This window comes from Corvus cornix, chromosome Z, assembly GCF_000738735.6.
Source record: "Corvus cornix cornix isolate S_Up_H32 chromosome Z, ASM73873v5, whole genome shotgun sequence".
Classification (NCBI taxonomy): domain Eukaryota; kingdom Metazoa; phylum Chordata; class Aves; order Passeriformes; family Corvidae; genus Corvus; species Corvus cornix.
The window spans coordinates 8,948,576-8,969,171 of NC_046357.1; the positions used below are offsets into that span (position 1 = coordinate 8,948,576).

Sequence of the window (20,596 nt, forward strand, 5' to 3'; positions counted from 1 at the left end):
CTGTGCCTTAACTGTAGTTTTAATGGGAAGCCAAGAATAAGTTCCAGGCAGGACAAGAAACAAGAAACGATTGTTGATTCTATTTTTCCTTCCTACACAAAGATCAGAAAATCAGAATTTCAGCACTGTCCCAAAGCTCATGTTGATTAGTGCAAGAAGATAGGAGCTAAGTTATATTTATATGTGACCTCAACAAAGTTCTGGCAAGTTGCTTCACCCACAAGTTGGGTGGGTTTTTTTTGAGATAATGGTATTTATCATCTTCAGAGCTTTTTAGCACACTGTGAGAACTAGTAGTGCAACAGCTAATAGGTTCAATAACTCCCTACATACATAAACACATGGGGACATGTGTGAAACATAGAAAATGTTTAATATATGACCTCACCTGAATATTTTCAATTGATACGTGAATTGAGGAAGAAAGTCAGTATGAAAATCCTGTTTGTGGGCAAGACACTTTAAAGGTTGTGTTGTTTTTTGTGGCTGGATCTACCATATGAACTAGCACTGATGCTCTCAGAATTATCATTCTGAGGGATTTCAGGATATTTTGGGATATGGGTCATGCACATACTAGACTGACATGAACTCAGGTGATCTGTCACAGCCCTGGTGTGCTGTCTGTTTGCACATACAGGCAGGCTAAGATCTGCCAGAATTTTTCAGCCTTGACATATTATTTCCTGGGTAAACACTTGGACTAGTTTACTTCTCCATGGGGTGGAGATCAAGGCTTGTTGTGTTCTTGTCTAGAGCAACAGGACTATTGTCTACTGCTAGAGACAGCTTTGATTTCTCTGCTTAAAAAGCCATTTTGTACTACCAGTTGAGACAGCAATGTACTGTAAACAACACCAAATGAAATAGCCTGAAGCTCTGTTCTTCCATACCAACCACCTAAATATACAGGACTATTTTTACTTAAACTGGTTGAAGCTTGAGGGAAAGTTTGAAAATGGAGATGGAGCAAGCCAGGCAGAAGGTTGATTTCCTGTGACACAGAATTCGTTGTGCTGTGAGCTTGATAGGATGTTTTCTGGAACTGGCCAACAACTTGAAAGGCCTGTGGTACCTCTGCTTGTGCCTTTAGATGCAAACCACTAGCAGGGATCTCCTTCAGTGCAGCCTGATCCTGTCAGCTGTAGCTCAGAGGCATGTGTTTAACAGCTTTACCTGAGCGTTCAGTATTTTACGCAAAGGAAGAGAAGGAATAATTCTGATGAGATGTAGGCTTTCAGAGGTGCTGTTTCTACTGTGCAGTGATCAATTTGGCCACCCAATGCATCTCTGAGTGGGAAGGCTAAAGCTGTAGCCCAGTCCCTCTATCTTCTCAGTTGTGGCTGGGAATCATGAAGAGGAGAGGTAATCAAGCCCCCTTCTTTCTACAAAAACCAGAATAATTTTCTTTTATAAAGCTATGTGACTAGGTAGAATCAGTCCCTAATTACTGTTCATATGTTTCTGCAATGCATTATGAAATATTTGACAATAAAATTAATTTCCAAAAATGTAAAAGCGCATGTGGCTTAAAACATTTCATGTATCTATCAGATTGTTGGTGGTGAAATCTATTTCTTTCATTTCATCACTTAATTAAAAGAAGGTTATTGTAGCTGGGCTACATCTGTTAGAGCTGCAGCTTATTAATTTGCTTTATTTCTCTGTTCTTGAAATGCATGAGAACAAGTGATGGGAACAAACTGTGCTGAGAGTTGCTGTATCAAGCTTTGTAGAGCTTTATAAAAGATCTCATACTCTCTGAGGAATATGCAACCCACAGCCCTACCAAAAAGGAATTTTGGTGACCATACAACTTGTAAATACAAGTTCTCCTCACAAAAGGAGAATAATATTTTTAGGTTGGGCATATGATGTTTAATATTGTTATCCTTTCTTTGTAGAAGGGCATTTCCTGCTGTGTATCAGGACTTCTGAGAAGTAGTGAGGGTCTTGGACCACTTTGTAGTGGACCACAAGGTGTTTTTGCCTCTGCATTTGTTAAAGCAGCACCTAGATGAGATAGTCTGCCTCTGACTTCCTGTCTGTAGTAGCTTTGGGAATGGCAACAGTCTGTTGTTCTGGGGTTTTTTGTTGGTTGTGGTTTTTTTTTTTTGGTTTTTTTTTTTTTGGTTGGTTGGTTTTTTTTAAAATTTTCTAAAGCTTACTACTTTTTCAAGAACTATTTAAACATTGATGTAGTCCTCTATGTAAGCTATATGTGACTTTTTGAGTCAGGCTGTAAAATAGCTATGACATTTTTAGACTACTGATGTTTACAAATGCAACATTACAATAAAGCTAGAAACTATTATCTAACATAGCATAACTGCTGTAACAGCAACCCTACAACACTGCTGCTTTAAGATTATGGCTGCTAACACAGGTCTATAAAAGGATCTCCACAGGAGTCAGCATTTGGCAAGGTCCATTTTCTCCCTCTAAGATTGTTATAATTAATAATTGCAGTACCATATTGACACTACTGTGTGATTATTTATATAGGATAACATAACTTTGTTTCCCCCCAAACCTTGTTAGGTCCGGATGTTGCCACAGAAGAGCTCAAGCCAGCAGGCAAGGAGATCTCGTATGATGTCTTGGAGTATGAGATAGTCCTACCTGGTGAGGGTGTTATTTTTTGTCTTCCAATTATTTTACATTGAATGTGCGTACACACAAACTTTCGTATAAGAGTTGCAGAAGTATCTAGAATGGCAAGTTCTTGATAAAGTGAAGATGTTTACAGTGGGCATGTGATGAGCTCAGTAAAAGGTATGTACATTTATGCTATTATTAACTTTTGTGTTCTAATAATAACTATTTTTCAGTGGAGAATTAGATTTCTACTTCTGTTAAAACTACAAGTAAAACCAATTCATACCTCTCTCTTCCTCCAAATCAATTGAAGTGATAGTTTTTTTTGCACCAGTGAATCCACTTGGAGAGACCATGTAAGCTAGGGTACTTGCTGATCAGCAGGTATTAGCTTGGCAACGTTGCGGGCGTTAAAACATGAACAGGAAAAATAAACCTGTTCTTAAAGTACATGTGATGGTCCCAGTTGCCAAATAATATTCTAGAATTAATTTCTTGGATAGCTGGAGAAACTAATCTAACTGAAGTATCTCTGGAAGATTTTCAAAGTACTGGCATGATATTCTACGGATGTAATTTTGCAGCATTTATGCTGCATTTTCTTCTAGCAGTTGAAGACTTAAGGTACTATCTGAGTCCTGTTCTGGTATGTGCACTCAGTACAGGGATGCCCTAGACATCAGTCTTGCTCTTGGTTAATCCGACATTATCAGGTTTTATGTGCCATTCATTCAGAGTATGGATTTAATTTTAAAATAAGTTCAGAAGGGACAGATATTATTTTCAGCTGGGGTAATTAGTCTAACTGTAAAACTTTTACTGCTGTGAAACCAATTCCATTTGTAAAATTACTTTGATCATAAAGAGCCTTAATAAGCTGAGTTATGCTTGGCTCATTTATTGAGTCTAGTTGCTCTAATTAAATGAGTTTCAGTAACTGACTGCAGTGGAAGACTGAGGTGTTGCATTTCTAAGGTTATCTCCAGTTCAATAGACGTTAAGTCTTTTGGCTGGGACTTGCAGTCCTGGACATGTTGTTCTTCAGGTTGTAAATGTCTCTGCCAGACCCAGTAAAGTTCACCTACTCTGTATCTGGGGCTATCACTTCAGTGAGACTTCACTGCTGCTTGGGTATGACTTGCATTACTGAGTCAGTGAGCTGTACCTTTAAAGTTCATTTTCTCTTGGAAAGAATGTGAGCTGTGCAATACAACTACACTTTTGTGACAGCCAAATACTACAGGATAGGTCTGGAATTGAAGTGAGCCATGGATGAATTTTCTTGGAGTATTTAGATGGTTAACCACACTTCTAAAGCCCAGTTATGAAATAAAATGTCAGTGCTGACAGCTCCAATGTCTAAGGTGTTTTCTTATAAAAGACTGTCTTTTTGGATCAGAGAAGATACTTGCTGTTGATATCTACTTTTTGGAAATGCTTATTTTATGCTCATGAAAAGCAAAAAACTGACAGTTTTTTCTACTGTATTGGAATTGTAATTCTTCTGACTGGCCAGGAAGGCAAAGGCAGCCCTAAAAGGGTTTGAAGATGATTTGATGTCAACTTGAGTAACTGCAGCATGAAAGGCCTGATCCAGCAATGTTAAGGTTGTGCATTTTACCAACAGCTTCCCTTGCAGTAGGATATAGCTATGGTCTCACAGTATCCTAAAAATCTGCAGCTGGCTAAAATCCAGATGGTTATAGATATTTGTCTTAACTCTTCTTGACATTATTAATATAACTTTGTATATACATACTAAGTACTTAGTGTTTTTCATTTGGATTAAATAATGTAAAAACTTACATCTGTCTCTTAAGTCTACCTTGCTTTCAGTGAAATGAGTATCTATTCTTTTATATTAGAGCCCTGTAGGAAGTTTACCTACAAAAGTGTCTTATATTTGGAGTGTGGAGTGTGTTATTTTTGTAAAGGATAATGTATTTTAACTCAATTATGACTTAAGAAATTACTCTGAAACTCTGATTTTTCAGGGGTTATTTTGCCCTGGAGAGTGTAAATAGCCCCTGTTATCCCCCTGTAATTCTGTATATGTAAACAAACAATCTTGGAGGTTTTTTCACCCAGAATGAGGAAATATGTTTTTTCATTAAATGTTTTTAACTTATTATAGGTGTGTCTGGTACTGCACTGCAAAAAATTGTCTCTGTGGGCAGTCCGACTAAAGTTGAACTTACATGCAAATTAGAGGAGCATTCTGATTTGAAAAATCCTCAGGTGACTTGGAAAAGGAGAAATGAAACAATCAGTCACACCAGTAAAACTCAGAACAGCTGGACCATCCAGTAAGTAGCATTCTTTACACTGTGATTTTCAGTTTATAATGAGTTGTCCTGTTCTATACACTGCCCAATACTAGTAAAGTGTATATTAGAAAAGGGCCAAATGCAAAGGTTAATCAACATACTGAAGCTTCAGGAAAGGAGAAAGGTTGCAGGTCTGGAGGAGGAGCTCCTGTTTTTCCTCTAAGAAAAACAAAGGTTTTTTTTAAAAAGAACTTAGAATAAGGAAACAGTTCCTTGAAGTCCAGTAATTCTGTTCAGTAAGTGAAATAATAATCAGTCTGAGATTAGAATATTTTAACAATTTTTCTTTCCACTCCCTCATTTTCCACATGATCTTTTCCACCTCTTTGATGTTTTGCAGAGGTCTTGAAGGCATCAGTGGTCATTTTCTTTCTTTCCTAGTTAACAAAAAGACGAAGTGAGATTTACAGTAAAGATATTTTGAAGGTTTTCTTAAGTCTTTCAAACCTCTACAGAAACTCAAAAAATGTTGTAGAAGCCTTTCTACAGTTGATACAATTTATTGTTGTTCTTCAGAATTAGGCCATTTACGCATTTTAACTGATCGGTCTCCAATTTATTTCTGTATAGCTTTAACAGCAGTAATACTTAAATAAAATTTCTGTTATAGAAAATATGATGAGAACATAACTGATACTCCATATACGCAGCTGTGTAAATCTTTTTTAAAGTGCCAGTAAAATGTATAGTTTTCCAGTGGAGAAGATGCTGGACTTCATTGATGGATGCTCTTTAAAACTATTTTTTATGTTGAAGAGATTAATTAAATGGTTTGTTCTTCCTAAAGCCCTACATAGGATATGCTTCCTAGTTCACATGGTGAACCCATGTTTAATTTAGTAACCTGTAGATAATGGTGCTTAAAGGTGGCCTTCTGTCAGCATGAAGGGTGAAAATGGTGTTTATGTTCCAAGGTGTGCTTGTGCTCTTCTGTTTTCTTAAAAATGTTATGCCATTTCTTCATTGCGCTAAACCCGAATCCTAGTGTTTTCAGTGATGTTATGTTCTCTGCTCCATTACTAAGCCTTACTGTTTTCTTTAGAATGCTAGCTAGCACTCACTTGTGGTACAAAAAGAAAATATACATGAAAAACTAAATTGGTGATTCTTTTTTAAGATTGACAGTATCAGAAAGCAGTCACCTGGGAAGTTACAGCTGTGTTCTGAAAGGTGAAGTAGAAGTCAGTGCTACATTTCATTTGCAAGGTAATTTAATTAATTTGTATTTATTTTAAGTTTTTGTTTCAGCTGACCACTGCAAAGCTGTATTAGAGTTCTTTTTGGGTAGTATGGAAATTGCAACCTAATTTTATAAGTAGTGGCTAATATAGTCAGGCTAAGTGAGAATAACTAAGTGTTTAAAGTAACTTTTGTAGTATGGATGGAAGAATTTTGAACCAAAAACTAAAAGCCTTTTTAAAAAAAAATTCTAATAACCAAAAGAGCATACAAGTTTACTTCTTTACCCTTATTGACTGACTGATTTCCCCTTCCCTCTCCATCTCTATGGCAGAAGTGAATATTCTTCCCTTTCTGGGGCATAGAGAATAAAAGATGGTGCCACAGATAAACTTCTTCAAAAAGTAGAGCCAGTAATTTGAAAGTTTGGTATGAGGTTTGGTGTTAAAAGTGAAGTAATGATCGGTAAAATGGAGGCAGGATTTTAAGAATTTCATTTGTGTTTCTGGAACACTACATTATGGCTTTAGTGTGTCTTTTATTCTGTAACACTGTAAGAATAGTGCTTAGATGAACAATTAGTTTGCTTCATTGGGTAGTATGAGTGCCCTTTCTTCTGTTTTGTGTTCTCTTCTCCAATAATATTACCCTGGAAAGTAGTAGGTGAAATCCAGTTGCATAGGAGATGTGTGGAAATGAAACTAATACAAGCTGCTGATCTGATGAATAACTCTAATGGGAATTGCTCCCTTCTTTATTCCCACCATCCAACCTTCTTTGCAAGAGCAAGGCAAGCATTTCATGTGTGAAGGCTGATGCATGAAAGATTCTCCCTGAATACAGGCTCTGAGAAACCCTAACTCTTCAAAACATTGCCCTAACCTCAGCTGAACTAACCAGTGGGGCTCCCTAATTCAGCAGCTGCAAGCTGCCTTTGTTCAGTGCGATATCTGGTAATAGGACTTGAGGAAACTTGCGTAGGTTCAAATATCAAATGTTGATACCTGCTTCCAGACCTTCAGCCAGGAAAGACTAGCTTGCAGTACTGAATAAATGCAAAGCTGTAGTTTATTCAGGCCTTTTAATCTCTAAAAAATAATTATGTATTTTTCTTGTCAGCATGTGTGTAAGGTTCAGTTGAATAGCTAACTGTGTAGATGGAAAAAATTCTGAGACTTTTTTTTTTTGTAAGTACACAATAATATTACAGTAAGGGCAGTAATGACTCAATAGGAAAGTCATCTTTTCCAGAACAGTGCATAGGACTCACTGATTTATTGTAAGATGGGAGAATTGCTTCTTGGTGGTTGAATGCTGCCACTTCTGATGCCATAAAAAGTACTGGCTTGATGCTTTTTAAGATTAATGCAAGAGTAAAGGAAATGGGAAAGAGAAATCCTTGAATCTTCCAGTCAATAATGCAGGGAGAACGATTCTCAAACTGAAAGATGAGTAATGTGTTGGTATAGATTCAGTGGGTAAAGTCATCACTGCTGTAACTAACTGCAATAGCTTTTCCACTAAGCACTTTGGGATTATTGGATGTGTTACCTCTCCTCTCCTTGCCCCCTGGTTCCTGGCTTGACATAACCCCTCAGATTTTGAGTTTTATTTTTACTCAGGTTTGCAGAAAACTTACTGGAAGTTCAAGTTAATAAACACGGAACATGAGCAGAGGATGTTCATGGGTGTTATAAAATGTTGGGAAATACTACTAGCTTCTAAGAGGGTAGAATAGATTAGTTTCTTTGCCCTTTGTTCAGGGATCCTTAAGCAGCTGTTGAGGTATGTGCACCATGAAATTGCTCTGGTTTTTAAAGCAGTGTGGACAACTGACTGGTGTACATGCTGGTGCTGATATCTGTCTCTTCAAAAGTTGGCTTTGTGCAGCGGAAGTATTTTGCAACCAAATTCAGTGTGATCTACTAGCAGCAATACCTGTGACAATCTTTGCATGCATTCAAGGTTTAACAACTGTTACAGAGCCAGATTGAAGAACTTGTAATGGATATTCGTATCCTTAATCGTGGCTAATGTGGTCACATGTATTGCTGGCATGCCTATAGCTAAGCTTTGCTGCTAATCAGTGTGGCTAAATCTCTGCCACATAAGCTTGTTGTGCTGGGTGTATTGGGTTTTTTATCCCAACCTGCTTGTATTTCCTCTTCTCTAAATTGCGAGGGAGATTGCAGCAGTAATTACTGAGGCCATCCCTTTTAATGATATCAGAGAAGGTACTCTGCCACTACTCTTTAAAAAGATAGTGTTTAATGATTAAAACGTACACATGGAGTGAGAGAACTTCACTAGTAGAGTGTCTTGATTTATGGTGCAGCAAATTCTGAGTGAGAGTAAAAGTGTTCTTATTAACAAATTGGTTTCATATATATTTCTGGACAGGAAACTTAAGTTTGAATAAACATGAGAAGTGGATATCTTTGAGGGAAAAATAATTTGTGCTCAGCCAGTCCAGAAGAGTAGAGGACAAGAACAATCTTAACCTGTGTCAAATTGTTCATCATAACTGCTGAAAGCAAATACTTGGCCTGTTTAGTCTAGTGTGATCAATAAAATCTGAAGTATGTACTAGATCTGTACTTACAAAGTACAGCAATGAAACTTGAAGTAAAATTTGAAATGAATGGATCTGAGGAAAACATACTGGTAAACATCCTAATAAAGAGGGAAAGGAGGGGGAAAGGGGAATACATGCTTCAGTATAGTGCATTTGCTAAGCTCTAACAGTATCTGTGGGATAGTCTCAATACATTCAATAGCCTTTCTGGGCACATGCTTTTGGAAGCTTGTGGGGCACCTGCAATTGCAATGGCTAGGGCAAGTAGCTCTTAAGTTAAACTGATGTTTTGTTTCTTCTTGGCTGTATTCTGTCCTCAGGAAGATTGGACCAAAAGTCCTTTTTATTAGCATGCACCCAAAAGTCATTGCTTCAGCTCAGAAAATGTTTGTAACTACAAATCTCCATTAATCTGCAATTTTTTCATAGTTACAGAAAAGTTCTCTGTATGTACAACTTGTCAGATAACATTATGAAGTCACATCGTGGCTGGAATAGACTTCTAACAGCTTCTGTAAATTGAGCGAAACTGCAGAAAAATTACATGTTTGTTTCTAATGTACTAGAACTGAAGCATGTAGCTTGCAGCTGCCAAGGAAAGGAAAGAGGAAATGGGTAAGGGTAGAAATCAATCCGATTTTTTTTCGCTTGATGTTTGGTATTAATTGGCAACTTTCAAGATTACACAGCAACTGAAAACAGGATTCCTCTAGTCTTCTGCATAGATTATGTCTCTGAAATGACTCCTCATTTACAACATGTTATGAAGGATAGAATCGTGAGGGTTTTAAGTGGAAAAAGTGAATGGAGTACTATAAATGAGTATCTAAATATATTCTTTTGTAACACTAATCAAAACCTGTATCTCTCATTCAATGAATTTTTTTTCCTTGTTCTTAGTACCAAAGATTGAAGGAAAAGAAAAGACTCTCATCACTTACGAAAGAGATCTAGCTGTAATGATTTGTAAAACTGAGTATGCTCCCATGGCTTGGACCTGGTATATGACCAATGGAACTGAGCTGGTAAGGTCTCCATCTGTTGGCCAAACAAAATAGTGTGACAAAAAATAGGTACAGATACTTTGTGAAGTATGACTCTTTACTGCAAGCTCTACGAATTACATTTCCATTAACTTTAATGGAAATCTTTGTATGGAAATGGAAAAAAAATTGTAATATTTACAAGTATTTATTGTTACAGGGATGTAGTTTTTGTTCTGGTTTGTGTGATGTCTTTTTCAAAAAAGCCCTGCCATACTCCTGCATAAACAAATCAGCTGGGTTTTGAGAGACTTGTTTTTACTGTATTTATACTGGTTATACTCTTCAAATCTTGCCACTGGATACAAAAATAATCTTACAGTGAGATGTGCTTTCACCTATAAAATGTTGTATGACCCTTTACTTTCTCCAGGTACAAGTAATTCTATTTCCTAGCCTTATGACCTATCTAGGAAGCATAGCTTCCTAAAACACTTCGGTTTAGCCTGCTTCTGTCAACTGATGAGGGGAGGTAAATAGACTTGTCTCCTTTATACTGCTGGAGATTAGCAATGACTTGTAAGAGTATCAGCATATTTCCCAGTGAAGCAGAGTACTCTCTTCCACTTCTTGCAAGTACATGTGTTGTGCTATGGTGAAACCTGTGCCTTAGATCTGGCAGCTGAGGATGCCTTTGTCATTGGACAGTCAGGAGAGCCAAAGGTGCTTTTTATCTGGTCTTAAATAAACTGAAACAGTTCAGACAATTTGCCCACTGAAAGTTTGTATTTTCCTCCAGTGAGTCTAGAGGGAACCAGGGTGTCCAGCTAAAATAGATCCTTCCCTTTAAGGTGGGCTAATTGTGCTTCACGAATGCCTTTTGTTGCTAACTCATTGTTCATATCTATACAGAGCTGTATGTTGATGATGCTCTTGGATTAAACACCTTCTCATTACATTAATAAGACTTGCAATGTATTTTTTTCAGGTTGCCATTAATCCATCTTCTGATACAAACAAGTTTCAAATTAAGATACAATCTGCCAATGTAAACCGTCTGGAGATACTCAAGCTCACCAAGGAAGATAGTGGTATATATTGGTGTGAAGCTGCTTTTAGATTAGGGAGCAGTAAAAGGAGGTTTGAAGTTAAAGTTCTGTCCATCATGGCACCTCTCAAACCCTTTATAGCAGTTGTGGTCGAAGTTGTTATTCTTGTAACTACTATTGCCCTCTACGAGGTGTATTCGAAAAGGAAAGGAGAAGGTAAGTTTTGGTGTGGGTTTTTTGTTTGGTTGGTCAGTTTGGGTTTTTTAATTAATTTCTAGCTTTCTGTTGAAATTAGAACCAAAGGTAGAAAGGTATGACCCATAGTGCGTCATATCTGAAGATGTGTCATTTTCACATCTGTATTTCTGGTAAAATTCTTTCTTCTAAAACACTGCAATACAAAGAGCTTTCATTAAGCAATACCTACCCATAACAGGTTTGATGTAGTCCTGTTTGTTTTATTTTTTCTTACAATACAAAAGGGAATTTAGAGGCTATAATTTTTGGAGGAATGCTTAGGAATGGAAGCAGTTCTTGGTAGCCTTGATGGAAGAAGTTTCTTTAACCAAATTTAGTAAGAAGGAAAAATGCATGTGTCTAATACATACATAAATGCATGTTACCCATATTTCAAAATACAGAAATGTATAAATCTATATATAATACAATTTTTATTAAAATCAGATTAATAAAACTTTATAAAAATAAACCTTTTCACCAGTTTGGAGGTAATTCCCTTGAATAGATGAACAAGGTAATTTGAAATACGAATTTAAGAAAACTAATAAAATTTAAAAATATTTTGTTCTGATTAAACAATGAGCAAGTGTACTAAACAAGACATTTTCTATTGTTTATTAAATGGATACTTATACTTAATACTTCTTTTCTTCTGCAGAAGGTGAAAGAGAATTTGACCAAATTGAGCAACTGTAAGCAAAAAACTTCTATACTGTAGTTCAGTATTTGTTCTTACATGTATTGGTATTGTACAAAATTATACCTTGTTGTTGATCCCATTGGAAAGGGAGATGATGGTGAACATGAAAGAACAGTTTATTCTTAAGACTTCCTAATTCCAAAGTGAACAGAACACTACTTTCTACCTGGAACTTAATTTTGAGATTAAGATTTTTTGTGTATGTGCTTTTTGTTTGTTTTGTGTTGGTTTTGGGGCTTGTTTGGGGGTTTTTTTGTGAGAGCACCATGTGTCCTCATTATAAGCTCATTCTAGAAGAGTATAACTGCAAGAAAATAATTTCCTGGTGAAAGCATAACAGAAGTAGGTCTGATTTTTTTTTTTTTCCAAAGTATATTTGTCCATAGTAAAATCCAGTTCTCTCCCTTGCATGTGGTCAAAGCCCTAACTCTTGTAGCTAAGCCTGTAGTTGGCTGGGGTGTTGAGAGCTGGCATTGTTGGCTGTTTCGGGGGATAACTCCAGCCTCTCAGGAGATTTCACACTATGCTGGTAGCTTGGGCTTCCTGGGCTGCACTGCTGGAACCAAAGGAGCAAATGCAGGCACTTCTGTTGCTACTGTGCTGTTTGAGTGTCTGTGCTCCAATGCTGGCTCCCCTGTCCTTAGGGCCATGTATTTCTTTAGGCTTGTTTGCTAAAATATGCTATGCTTCTCTCTGATTGTCCTCTGAAGCCTAATTCCCTTATCTAGCCTGTTTACCTCTTAAAACAAGAGGAAAGTTGCCCAGCAGTTCCTCATTTTAGATGTGTCCAGTCTACTCTAGTTTTTGTCCCCTTGATCCCTTCTCTCCTCCTGTGTTTGTCTCCCTTTTTCTTCTGAGTAGTGCTTTCCCTCCTTGAATTTTTTTTTTTTTTTTGCTTCAGTGACCTTCTTTGTTTCCCTGTGTTGTATTCACCTTCTCATTCCTTTTTTCACTGCTAGCTGAAAATACATTTTCTTGCTTTTCCACTTACCTGAAGAGACTTAAAGCTCTAATTCAATTATAGCATAAAGTGGGAGTATGTCTTGGGAATATAGTATGCTATTATACTGCTGACTGTTTGGGGATATGTCTTGGGTTGAAAATTGAGTAATTGTCTTTATTGCACAGCCCTACTTCTCGTAAACATGCTGAAAATACCAGGATGGTAACACAGAATAGTGCACTAAAGTAATGTTTTTATACTTGTGGGATGTGGTTCTGTACAGCTCCTTCATCTTTATTGTGGGATTCTTAGATAAACACATAAGAGGAAAATTTATTTAACTATGTACTTCCTGGATTCAAGAACTGAAAGTTATTTCAACTACTGGCTGTTTAGAAGATGGATTTGTGTACTGGAGAGTAGCTCCAAAGGAACATGTCTGGTCTATTATGTCAAGGGATCACTAATACAACTGTATTTGGTTGATGAGGCTGTGATTAAAGGTCACATCCAGCTGTGTATTTAGGTGGGAGTGTAGTGAATCACAAACTTTTTTTTTAGCAAGAGAACTTTTAATTCAAGTCTTTATTGTGATCCACAGCATAACAGCTAGTTGCAGTTATTCCAGAAGGAGACTGGAAATAATTGTGCTATCTTACACTACAAGTTGAGTAGTGGAATGTAACTTCTTTTTCTTATAGTAAATCAGAAGACGACATTGCTGGGGAACGAAAGTAGTTCTAGGCAAAGAAGAAGTTAATCTGGTTCCTTGAAAGGTAAGTAAGAGATGAAAGACAGACCAGAGTTAACTTTTCTCTTGAGCAGCCTAATGCTGGACAAAGAAGTCCACTGTACCATCCCAATCTTATTTTTTATGGGGGAGCACCATAGTAATTAAATAATTGTTTAGGTAAAGTAAGATGCAGTCGAACAAGAAATCAAGTCCAATTTGTTTTAATTCAATTCTGTTGTGATTGTCATTGTGATTTACTAGTTCTGTTAACCCATGCAGTCTTTAAAATGAGACACAGATTAACCTGCTTGACTCCTGATCATGTAAGAATCCAGTGAATGCCAGGGTAGGTGCTGAGATGCATAAGAAGTGCTGCTGTGTTCAAATTCCCACTCTCTCCAGCTATATTTGAGTGTCAAGTGAGTTTATGGAGGAAGGATCCTCTGTAATAGTAAGTGGGGAATATGACAGTACTGGAGAGGTGAAGCAAGGGATTAGAGGAGTCTGGGACAGAAGACTGGGCTTAGTGATGGTGATTGAAAGGACTAGTTGTAGAATAAGGAAGCAGAGGGTGTGTAGCCCCATGAAAGCTGTATAGTGAACTTCCTGATTCTCTACCCTCTTCACAGTCTGATTATAGACTGTTTCTGCTGACACCATCCAGAAATGCTTGTCAGATGATGGTCTGTCAGTTGACACTACACATACTTGTTTCTCTTCTGCATCTGGCACCTCAACTTCTGGTCTGTGGATGAGAGGTGTGAATGACTTCACATTCATGTCACTGCTGGTTCATCCTCACTACAAGCCATCTACCCAAGTAAAGACTGTTGCCATACCCTTTCTTTTAAAGAACAGAAGGAGATGTGTCAGGTAGAGTTCACATAAAGAGAGTAACAACTCAGAAAATGATCCAGAACAAATACTTTGCAAGACTATATTGTCTTTGTTTCTCATAGGTTTAACCCCAGCTGGCAACTCAGCACCATGCAGCCACTTGATTTTGCTCTCTGGTGGGATGGGGAAGAGAATCAGATGAGTAAAAACGGGTGAGCTCAGGGGCTGAGATACAGACAGCTTAACAGAAGAAAGCGAAAGCTGAACACAGAAGCAAAAGGAAGGATTCATTCACTATTTCTCATGGGCAGGCAGGTGTTCAGCTATCTTCAGGAAAGAAGGGCTTCATCATGCTCGAACATGCATAATAGCTGCTTGGGTTCATCAGAAAAACAAATGCTATGACTGAATGTGTGTTCCCTCCCCATTTCTCCTTCTTTGGTCAGCTTTACAATGCTGAGCATGATGCCCTGTGGGATGGAGTATCCCTGTGAGTAGCTGGGGCAGGTGCTCTGGCTGTACAAACTCCTTGCATTCCCCCAGCCTCCTTGCTGGTGAGGAGAGGACAAGGCCTTGTGACTGTAAGCACTGATGAGCAATACCTAAAACATTCCTGTGCTATCAACACTGCTTCCAACACAAATCCAAACCTAGCCCTGTACCAGCTGCTGTGAAAAAAAATTAACTTTATTCCAGTCAAAACCAGCACACAAGGATTTATCTTGTGTTAGATCTGAGGTTCCATTCTTACAAAGTTCTTTCGACTCATAGCACTCAGTCAGTAAATAAGGATTCTTCTCTGAGAATCATCTGCTTTGTCTTCATATACAGTGTCAAAAAGTTTTAATGTCTTAACGTGGTAAATGCCAGTTGTTGTCTATAACTCCCTGAAAATAGGTTGTAGCAAGGTGGGGATTGGTCTCTTCTTCCAAGTAACAAGTGACGGAACAGGAGGAAATGCCCTCAAGTTGTATCAGGAGAGGTTTAGATTGGATATTAGGAAAACTTCTTCACTGGTGGGGTCGTCAGGCGTTGGAACAGGCTGCCCAGGGAAGTGGTGGAATCATCAGCCCTGGGCATGCTCAGAAGGTGTGTGGATGTGGCACTTAGGGTTATGATTTACTGGTGAATGTGGTGGTGTTGAGTTAATGGTTGGACTTGATGGTGTTAGGAGGCCTTTTCTAACCTAAATAATTCTATGATTTGATTTGCAAATTGAACCATTCAAAAAAAATTATGTATGATTAAAATGAAGTTTATTTTCAAACAAATACAGGAAAATACTAAGCAGCAAGATAACAGAATTCATATTATAATGAAATGTGTTTGTTCTTTTTTATTGCAGGAGATTTAAGCCAATGGAAGTGGAAATCATCACAAAGCTACAGAAGATGTATGCAGCTATGCATGTTAAACATTCACTGTTTTGAAGTAAAGTCCTCTACATTTGAGAATTAAGATGCTTTTAAAATAACTCTGAAGCTACTCATTTTATACAGATGATATGATATACTGCATTTAGACCTTTATCTGTCACGTTGTTGTTTTACTAGTAGTAGATGTTTTTTTACATGATTAGCCTTACTGTTGGCTTATGATTGGTCTGTTTGATTTTTATCTCCTAAACTGTAACTAGTGTTGTATTCACTGAATAAGTGGTTAATATAGAGTGGGCGTATTATCTGAGTGTTGCAAAAGTGGACATGTAAGATCAAAAAAGTATTTCCACCAAAGAAAATGCCTTTTACCAGCTGATGAAACAAATGCAATGCAGCTGTTTTTACCAAAGAAATGGTCAAAGGGGAATCTTTATCCGGACTGAAATGAAATATTAAGAGTTGCAATTTACTCTGAATAGTAAAATGTCTTCATTCTAACTTTTCTTAGCTTTATTCTGAGTTCTACTGTACTATAGTCCTTAGTAGGCTAAACACTTAAATACCGTACAGCTCAGATATTTCAGGGTAGATGAAAGAAGTAATGGGGGTACAGTACCTTCTCAGACTATAAATGCAGTAATTCCTTATGCTTGAACAAATTACTGCACTCTCTGGGGCTGGCAAAACCAGTTTGGTTATTATAATTTATACAGAATGCTGAATTTTTGGGAATATACCTATATATGCTTCTGATCATACATACTGTCTAGTTGGTACTTCTACTTCTTTCAGCAAACTTGTTTCTTAAACTCCTTGCAAAGCACAGAATGGGTCTTGAGCAGCAAAATTTTTCAGGATAATAGGATAAAGCAATATGAATTGCACTACTTCTCTTACACAAAAATTGTAACACTGCTGTTACTGACTTAAGGTACTGCTTTAGAAGAGAGAGTTGCCATAATACCATTTAGTTACATTATGCATTCAGCAACTGAAAAATGTTCAGCTAATAAGAAAACAGTTGGTTGCATCCCTTGCCTGTGTTTGAAATAATTAAAACTTTAATTTTGAGAGGAAGAAGTAAAAACTTCAGAAAAATGTCCTTTCATAAAAATGTAAGGAAAAAGGCAGTGTTTGCAGACTCCATAGGAAGTGAAAAGAAAAAAAAAAACAAAAACATCTAAACAGAATTTCTTTGTGTTGGTCATTTTTCTTTGACTGTCAAGGAATGTAGAAAACACCAAAGAGATAAAACAGATTTAATTCCCTTTCTTTATTTTTTCTATTTTAGTGTTTTTTACTGAGTTTGAAAAATACCAGAAATCCTAGCATGGGTTGTTTTGTTGGTGATGAGAGACAAAATCCAGTCTGATTGGTGCTTTTTTGTTTTTCATAATTGATTTTCCAGTTTGAAGAACTACAAGTTAAGGTCCAAATAAGACACAATGAGAAGTGTGACTGTAAGGAGTGAATATGGATAAAGATTCCCCTTGCTTAGATACTGTGTTTATTGTATTTTGCCTTGGAGTTTCTATGCACTATTAAGACCAGAATGCATCTACAGTTTTTTATATTAATTTCTCATTGATATGAGTGTTTTTATTGTTGCAGGTAAATGTTGGCAGTTTCAAAAGCTTTACTTCTGTATATTGTTTGGCACATTTTAGAGTTTGTAGTAGTTTGTTTCTTGTAGGCAGTTAAATAGTAAAAAAAGATAGTGTTACTTAGACATATAAGAATTACATTCTGTTTAAAGCAGCATTAATATATTTTGCAGTGACAATGAGGTTAGATACTGTCTGGAAAAAAGCCCACCATGTAATCAGAAATGGTAACATTTTTCTACCTTCACTTAGCATTCCTTCCCAATCACGCAGTTGGGCTATAAAGTTTTGGCTAACATAGGCAAGTCGTACAAATAGTCTTTTGCAGCATTAGCAGGGAAAACCTGGATTGAGCATGGATTTTAGAAGCAATGCATCTTAGATCTGTCAGAACTCTATTAGCTTGGTTAGATTGGCTGCTGAAACTGTAGCTTTACCTTGACCTGCCTGTAGCATGTTCTGCTTGCTTTGTCTCAGGGGTTTGGTGTTTATTTTTATGTTGGTAAGTAGTTTTTCATCATTGGAAGCGGTTTTATTCTATGCATGTTCTCTGAGGTCCAAACCCTTTTGGGCTACCCTACAGAGGGGAATAACAAGCAATATTAAATGGTAAATCTTAAGTAAATGGCATAATTAATGGTCAACTTCAAAGGCATAAACCTTACTTTTTTTGGTCCAAGGAGCTCTGGAAATCTTGAAATTTATCTTTTGAGAAGTATGTGTTTTGTATGTTCAAAACATTCCCATTGCAGTTGCTTTATGATCTTAGCATTGAATGGAATGAAAACTTCATAACTTTAAAAAAAACCCAAAACCCTAGGCAGTGATTGTGTTGTTTTGGTTTTTTTTTTTTTTACTTCATTCAAGCCAGTATATACCAAATAAGATCCAAAACAATTCTGAAATTTCTTTCAAACAGCAGTTGGAGCTAAGTATAAGGTTCCACAAAATTACTTTTAATAACAAAACATTAATCTGTAACAACTGACTTACATGGGTAGACTGAGTCTTAACAACTTCAACTGCTTGGCAAATCCTGTCTTCCAAGATTAAAACTTTCTTGCAAGAGGGGATATTTTACTGGGTTTTAGACCAGCAAAAGCCTTACCAGTTTCTTAGAGGAGAAGGTTGAAATCTGCAAAAGAATCCTGAAGGGCTGTTTCCTAATGCTTCAAGCTGCTTCACTGCCAGTTCTTCCTGCCCTTAGGTCCAAAGTAGACACAAGCAGCTGTGAGACCAAATTCCTACTGAAGGTGGACAAATATTAGAAGAGCTTCCAAACTGGGGGTTCAAATAGAACTGTATTAAAATTTCTTTAGTATGGAGTATGCATTACCCTGCCGTTGTTCAATAAAATTGATTAGCTGTAGGTCCTTCTATGCATGTAATCCCGGGGAAGAGAGGGAAGACTCTTCGGTACTGATGTTGCTACTAGAATCATCATCCAAGTGCCTCTAACTCTTTTTTCAGCCAGAGAAAGTGAGGTTTACATTCTGCCTTTAAATTGTGGCTCAGAACTTTTGAGTGGTGACTGCTGAGCAATGAAAATTGAAAAGAAACTGATTGTTTGGTACCTTAAGTGTAGGGGAGGTTTTTGAGACAAGTGGTCCCCTAAGTGTTGAGCTACCCCAGCGGATGTTGTCTAACCATAGTAAGATGTGCGATGATTCAGTTTTAGCTGGAAGCTCCCCCAAAATAGGAAGGTGCAGATAATGAGGAAGCAACCAGTTGAGAACGGTGTAGGGACATGGGAAGGAGCTGCATATTTGTATTTTGTAGGGGTCCTGAGGGACAGACAGCAGAAGCTGAGATGACTTGCAATTAGGCATGTACAGGGAAGACTGAGTGGAAATCTGTAGGAGAAAACATGTTTTCAGTTGGACCACTCAGTGTGTAGGAAGTCCTGTACAGCAGCTGAACACAATCTGCCTTTATTATGCTAGAAAGTGCATATATAATTCTTTTTGAAAAAATAAACCAAGTTCCAAACTTTACAGCTTCTAACTGAAAGTCTTGTCAAAATTTACTGTTGGCAATTGAGTTCATTTTTGTAGTTGTATAATGTTTGTTCTGTCATGTCCAGAATTACTTCTTACAGAAACTTCATCTTCTTTGTTTTTTCATTCAGCTTTATATTTAACCAAAGAGATTTTGATGGTTTTTTTGTTATTTCTGGTAATATTGCTATCAACTGACTTGCTGAATTATTTTCAGATTGCCATTAAAAGTTGACAGTGCCTTGAAGGAAGAAATTTGTTTACTGTTGTTAATTTTGTTTTTCTCTTTTGCAGTATGTTTGTTAAAAGTTTTCCTCTGAAACTTGACAGCAAAATCTGTCTTTCTAGTGAAAGACTACTAAGCCTAATGCTTTTTTCATGCTTGCCTTATTTTACATTCTGATTCTATATTCTGTGCTCACTCAACTGTTTCCGTGTATTGCTTAAGCAAATGGAAATACCCTCTGTTTGTTTGTTTGTATATCAGATAATGAGGATAGTAGTTATAAGTAGTGTGAATTGATATGTGTACTTAGAAATAATTTCAATAAATTTAACCATAAAGTGATTGTTCTTATGTCTGGTGTCTTAGAGAAACAAACTCCTTTTTTTAAAATTTTTTTTCCCATACTCTCAGATCTCTAGACCCAGACTACTCATTTGCTTGATTACTCAACTATCTTTAGTTAGATCTCTAACCTTCTAGATGAGAATTCCCAAAGATAAAGTAAAATCTGAGTAATTCCTTTTTAAATGCACATAACTGCATTCAGTGTAGAGTCATCCTTTGTAACTTGGACATGTAAGTTAGAAATTTGCATCCAGTGTTTCACTGTTAATGGGAGGTGGTGCTAAAGCTTACCAGTAGAAAATAGCAGCTGGAATAGAATCTGGATTAAGCAGGGTAAATATCAGCCTGCATCAGCCTTAATTTTTTTTATAAGGCGCAAGATACCAAAACACATTTACATGGTGTTTGTCTTCCCATGAAGACAAATCTCTGCAGTTGCCTTAGCAATTGAAGTATGCACTGGGTTTTTTTTCCTTGCAATTATCAGTTGAAGGAACACCTAGGGGTATTTTATTAGGTTGCCACCTCCTATGGCCATGAAGGCATAATAGGACATTTTGTTAGTATGCATACTGTTTCTGCTGTGTTAAGTAACATACCTTGCTAATTGCTTTCTTTGCCAGAAGAGCTTAAATTAGATAAATTAAACTGCACAGCAGCAAGTGTATATTTGGTCTCTCCTTTGGCAGTTCTGAATTTTTGTGAGCTTGTTTCCCCCTAGCAGAGGACAGTTACCTGGCAGGCAGACCTTTGGAAGAGGATACAGTACCATTACCTGTATTTCTGCTGCTTGGAGTTTGTTGTACAGAAGGATGAGTCTGGACAAATATAGGAAAGACTAAAGCTAACTGCTACCAATAAATGGTCCCATCCTAAGCAGA

General features: G+C 37.1%; 1 protein-coding gene across 3 annotated transcripts in view; it reads left to right on the plus strand.

The window, feature by feature from the left end:
• The window catches only part of EMB (embigin), a 25,527-nt gene extending 5,806 nt beyond the window's left edge, over positions 1–19,721 (plus strand). For all 3 annotated transcript variants that reach the window (XM_039567349.1, XM_039567348.1, XM_010395246.4), the window contains 8 exons: positions 2,542–2,625; positions 4,733–4,904; positions 6,043–6,131; positions 9,580–9,704; positions 10,651–10,927; positions 11,610–11,643; positions 13,296–13,370; positions 15,510–19,721. In XM_039567349.1, coding sequence (XP_039423283.1) covers positions 2,542–2,625; positions 4,733–4,904; positions 6,043–6,131; positions 9,580–9,704; positions 10,651–10,927; positions 11,610–11,643; positions 13,296–13,332 — 818 coding nt within the window. In that variant the 3' untranslated portion in view covers positions 13,333–13,370; positions 15,510–19,721. The remainder of the gene's footprint in view (positions 1–2,541; positions 2,626–4,732; positions 4,905–6,042; positions 6,132–9,579; positions 9,705–10,650; positions 10,928–11,609; positions 11,644–13,295; positions 13,371–15,509) is intronic.
• Positions 19,722–20,596: the final 875 nt, after the last annotated feature.